Source organism: Neltuma alba, unplaced genomic scaffold, assembly GCF_004799145.2.
Source record: "Neltuma alba isolate B1F8T4 unplaced genomic scaffold, ASM479914v2 tig00002098_pilon, whole genome shotgun sequence".
NCBI classification, from domain to species: Eukaryota; Viridiplantae; Streptophyta; class Magnoliopsida; order Fabales; family Fabaceae; genus Neltuma; species Neltuma alba.
The window spans coordinates 3,118-8,693 of NW_021632737.1; the positions used below are offsets into that span (position 1 = coordinate 3,118).

At 39.6% G+C, this 5,576-nt stretch overlaps 1 protein-coding gene across 1 annotated transcript; it reads right to left on the reverse strand.

Annotated features, from left to right (window-relative positions):
- Window positions 1-4,076: 4,076 nt before the first annotated feature.
- On the reverse strand, window positions 4,077-5,010 carry LOC114716981 (uncharacterized). Its single transcript, XM_028902063.1, has 2 exons — window positions 4,767-5,010; window positions 4,077-4,453 (listed from the first exon to the last, which is right to left on the reverse strand). The coding sequence occupies exons 1-2, from the start codon at window positions 5,008-5,010 to the stop codon at window positions 4,077-4,079; spliced, it is 621 nt and encodes a 206-aa protein (XP_028757896.1).
- Window positions 5,011-5,576: the final 566 nt, after the last annotated feature.

Genomic DNA, 5,576 nt, shown 5'->3' on the forward strand with positions numbered 1-5,576 from the left:
CAAGCAATACCAAACACAGAGTTCCATTTAAGATTTCCAGAAATAGTATTATTACATTTCAGGTTAACTCCATCCATCTCTTTATATATAGATTTAAGCACAAGGGAATAGTAGTACCTACCAGCAACTGGTCCAAGATTCTCCTTACATATCGACAGTCACGCAGCACACGAGAGAGGCCTTCCACTTCCCTTTTACATCTACACCACAAAGGGGAACCTATGTCCACTTGATATCTTCTCTCTGATGTGAGGAGGCCATCATTTGCCACCTTTTATAGAAACACCTGGATATGATGAGGGCAGCTCCAGTTCCAAATCGCCTTCCACAACACCTCTCCTTCGCTCCTCCTTACTCCACACAATTGGTTATACATCTCTGACATACTAAACTCCTTCCCTTTTACTCCTATTCATCTCATACAATCCTCTCCATCTATCTTATTAGGAGGAAGAATTGCCAACACCAAATCAATGTCTTCTTTAGATAAGAAATTGTCTAACCTGTTCACCTTCCAACCATTGTCATCGGCATAATCAGCAACACGCTTCTGTAACTCCTCCTCGTTGGGCATTGTCACACACTTATCCAGTAAACAAGTTTGTTTATTAACCCATTTACTCTTCCAGAAGTTTATCTTCCTCCCATCATTAACCTCCCAACCCAGATTCTTTATAATCGCTGGCCACAATGCTCCCAATCTCTTCCATAATGGTGAATCAGAACTCTTCATTGTGCATTCAATCGTTAAATCTGCCTTTCTTCCATATCTATTAACCAGAATATCTAAGTTTAATTTCTTTGGATTCGTAATCACATCCCACCCCGTTTTACAGAGAAGGGCATCATTCATTTTCTTCAGGTCCTTAAAGCCAAATCCCTACCTCCTTTGGAAGACACATTCTTTTCTACCCAATTGTGTGAATCTTCCTTTTACCATCCTCATCTCCCCAAATGAAGTCACGCTGCAATTTCTCAATCTGTATACACACTCCAATTGGCACATCCACATGAAACATATTAAAGATGGGAATTTGTTGCGTAACTGATTGCACCAAGGTTAACCTTCCTGCATAAGAAAGAGTACTAGTCTTCCACCTACTTAGCTTCTTTTGTAACTTATCAATTAAGAATTAAAACTTGCTTCAAGTCCTGCTTCAATATGAGGAATAAGAGCCCAAATAGTAGTCTTTTGGGGATTGATCCTCTGGCCCGACATGCACCCAAAAACCTCCAAGCACCTTAGAACTACCTCTAACTAAGACTTCTCAACTTCAGAAAACAACAGGAGATCATCGGCAAAAAGGAGATGGGAAATGGCACTCCCATTCCTTCTAACTCTCAATGGTTTCCATCTACCTTTCTCCACTTCATCCAAGATGATATGGGTCAAATTCTCCATTCCTAGAACAAAGAGGTATGGAGAAATAGGGTCACCTTGCCGTAAGCCCCTAGAGGGAAAAAAAGCTTCAGATTTGCCCCCATTCTACAGTAACTACATTGATACAGACCTCATACACCAATCAATAATGTTTACTAGATCCTGAGGCAAACAAATTTCTTCTAGCACCTTTCTTAAAAAGTCCCAACTTATTCTATCGTACGCCTTGTCTAAATCAACCTTTATAGCCATATACCCCTTTATTTTCCCCTAACTTTCCCATATAATGGGCAAACTCTCTAGCAACAACAATACTCTCCTGAATCCACCTACCGAGAATAAAGCTCGTTTGGTATGGCAAAACTAGCCTTGGCAATAACGGTTTAAGGCTCCCAATGATTATCTTCAAGACAATTTTATAGAGAACGTTGCATAAGGATATTAGCCTCAGGTGACTAATAGTTTCCATTTTCTCTACCTTCGGTACTAGCACCAACAAAGTTTTATTAATTTCCACAAGCCTTTTAGGCTCTTTCCAGATCCTATGCACAAACTTAATCACATTTTCCCCTACTACTTCCCAATTTTTGTGGTAGAAAATAGCATGAAATTCATCCTCCCCTAGAGCCTTGAAAGCTCCAATATTGAACACGGCTCTATGAATCTCTTCACTACTCACTTCTCTTCTTAACTTTCTTCTTTCCTCCTCATTAATACAGTCCTAAGAGTGTACAGTTTGGAACCACTCTATATTATGTATTTCTTCCAAGAACAAATTCATTTAGTGCTGCTTCACCATCTCAATCAATTCCCTTTCCTTATCTATCCATATTCCTGCAGCGTTTTTCAGCATGTTGATCTTCCTTTTTTGCCCTCTGCTCAAGGTTCTTAGGTGGTAGAATCTCGTGTTCCTATCACTGTTTCTAAGCCACTCCCACCTTGATTTCTGGAACCAGTGAATCTTCTCTTGTCTTAATACTTCACTCAGTTCCTCCACCAACTCATGTTCAAGCTTTTCAAGAAACCTATGTTCTCTACCATTGAGGCTTCTTTGGATGCCAACAATCCGCACAGTAAGTGTTCTCTTCTTCTGTTCGATCCACTCGAACTCCTCCTTATTCCATATCCTTAATGGATCTATCAATCTTCCCGGCCCACCACAAACATCCTCCTCCTTATACCAGACACTCCGTAACAGATTTTTGAAACCATAATGTGACATCCACATGGCTTCAAATATGAAAGGATGTAAACCCATAGGGGTAGTTCTAGTAGACAACTCAAATAACATAGGGTGATGGTTCGAATAGATATGAGCCAGTACCTTAGCAGATGCATCAGGAAACCATTATTGCCAAGCAATGTTACACAATCCTCTATCCAACTGCTTCAAAACTCTTTCCCTTCTTTGCCATTTCGGACCTCTCTAGGTATAAAAAGGTTCCCTCAGCTTCAATATCAATTAATCTACAATCCTAAATCTATTCTTTCAAATTGTCACATCACTGCAAGTTCACTTTAGCACCCTTTTTTTGCTCCAATAGAGAAGTGATTTCATTGAAATCACCCCTTACCAGCCAGGGCTCCCGCATGCTTCTAGCTATATTCTTTAGACGACTCCAGAGCTCTTTTCTACTAGAACCATGAGGATCAGAATAGACTATAGTACACCACTATGCCTCTTGCCCTTCCCCAATCCTCACATGCAGGAATTGACTAGATTGCTCAATCACTCTGACTGCCAACTCCTCATCTGACCAATAAAGCCAGGTACTTCCTACAAAGCCTCTTACCTTTACCCTAACTGACTTCTTAAAACCAAGGCTCTTGGTAATCTTATTTGCTCTTTCACCACTTACTCTTGGTTCTAATAGTACAATGAAAGCTGGCCCTCTTACTTTAATCAAGTTTTTATAGGAAAGAGCAAACCACTTGCTTACAGCACCCTTGCAGTTCCAAATCATGACAGAGATTAAAAACTTGTAGGATAAGTCTGACGATGCACCCCCAACTCACTACCCAAGCTGGCCCTTATAACCTCACTTTCTTCACATAAGCTCCCCTTCACATCTTCTTCTATTCTTTCAGCCCAACTTCTAGTAAGCTCCCCCTTCCCTTTAAGATCATACTGTGTGGCCATAGTCTCACAGCCACTTCTTCCATTGGACTGCACATGCCTTTCCCCTAGACCAGCCTCATTCCTACATTCTTCTGCTACCGAGGTTTCCTCCTCATAAGGTACAACCTCACTGTCCTCATTTCTTACAACCATCCCCATCCTTCTTTGAGCACTGAAGAATTCTCCTTCTTATTCCCTTCTTTCCCTTATACTTCTCTACTCTACTCCTTTTTTAATGTCATCCCTTTTAGTAGCCTCTTGACTATTCATAATATCAATTAGAGGTTTCTTTCCTCTACCCTGTCCCTCAAATCTTTTCCTCACACCCAAAGTATCCTCACTCTTCTCCTTGTTATTTTTAGTAGCTGTATATTACTCAACTTGTGTCTCTCATACCTCCCGTAGTACATCAAATCTAGATCCAGAATGAACATTGCCAACCATAGGCCTCCCCCTCCTACCTCTTCTTGCCCTTTTCACAACCCTCCACACCTCATTTTCTTCAACAACCAGGGATTTAATCACACCATCGGAGTCATCCATCATAGCATTAAGCCTGGTATTCTGATTCTCAACCTACTCCACATTCTTGCAAAAGTCCTTTACATGTTCGTAATTGCCACACTTCAAATAGAGCAAGTTCATGCTCTTATATTCAATTAGATAGTTCATGTCATTGATTGCGTAATGGGGCAATAATGGTTTAGTCAAGTCCACCTCTATACAAAATCTTGCAAAGCGACCCCTCTTCATCCTAGCAGTCGGGCCATCCACCTTAATAACTCTGCCAATCTTACTACCAATAGCATACACAATTTTCTTATCATAGAAATCCATAGAAATCACTGACAACCGTACCCACACTGCCACCTCATCAATCACTTCAGTAGCTGGGTTAAATCCAGGCTTCCAACTCATTACAATAAGATAAAAATCCATAATAACCCACAGCCCTGCCGTTAACACAGTATCATAATCCTTAGCAATTCAACAAGAAAGAAATCAGAGTCTATGTCTACCACCTCAACCTTATCGTGCTTGCTCGACATCTGCTCGATTTTCGAACCAAGGCTTCTTAGACTTGGAGATCTCCTAAGCAATTTCACTATTAGCATCCATTTGAAAGGGACTGCCAATCTCTCTTGTTCTGCCCTATCCAAAATGATGTTAGGGCACATTGGATGTGATCGATCGACCTTGATTCCTTGGCTCAAGTCTTCTATAGACTCAAACCCTGTATCTATCAGTACATCGCTCCCCAAACACCAGCACGACCCCCTAACAGTATGATATAGCAGCGAATTGCGATAAGATCACACTCCTTGCACTTCGCCCTCTTCAATCTACTCATCTTCCACCTAGTCCTTACTTCTAGGCTACAAAGAACCCCTCTAGTGAACTCTCCTCCTTCTCTACAAACCTTCCGCTTGCTCCAATCCAGTGCATCTGCTTCCTCTGCCGTCAACTCACCCTTATTGCCGCTCTCCGATGCCCTTGAGTGTGAGAGCATTTTTCTCTTATGAATCCTTATGTTACTCATTTTAATTTTAAATATAAGACCTATTAGGATATTTCTTTTGATCTTAAATATAGAATATCAATATTTTTAGGAAAAATTCCAAAAAAAATGATAATTGCTCAAATGTTGACGTATATTTAGTGTTGGAGGGAGTATTCGTTAATTCAAATTTAAATTGGAAGAGGTAAAGCTTTCTTAAGTTACTTTATGCTTTTTTTTGGTAAGATTATAGCAATTTTAGATAAATTAAATTTTAGTTAATTGATTTTTTTTAAATTGAGAAAATTAATCATCTAGTACATGTAGTTTTGTTGCCATAAATCAATTGAATCAATGAATCATAATCATGTCAAAATTCCAAATAGATTAAATTATTGATTTTCCCTATAAAACAGACCATAAAAGGTAGCCTTATAACAAGAATAAAAGCAATATTTCCCAGAAATGGTTATTTTTGTACGAACACCACCAATGACCCAAACAAATAGAAAGAGAAGAAGCTTTTCAAGGCTAGGTCTAGCTCAAACATATTTTTAGACTCAAATTAATATTGTCTT

What these genes read in the sequence shown, in the direction of transcription:
- LOC114716981 (XM_028902063.1), bottom strand. Translation starts at nt 5,010, where the DNA reads ATGCTCTCACACTCAAGGGCATCGGAGAGCGGCAATAAGGGTGAGTTG. An exon ending in ACTGTTAGGGGGTCGTGCTG is followed by an intron (nt 4,454 to 4,766) that starts GTGTTTGGGGAG and finishes TGTTAACGGCAG; the next exon opens with GGCTGTGGGTTATTATGGAT.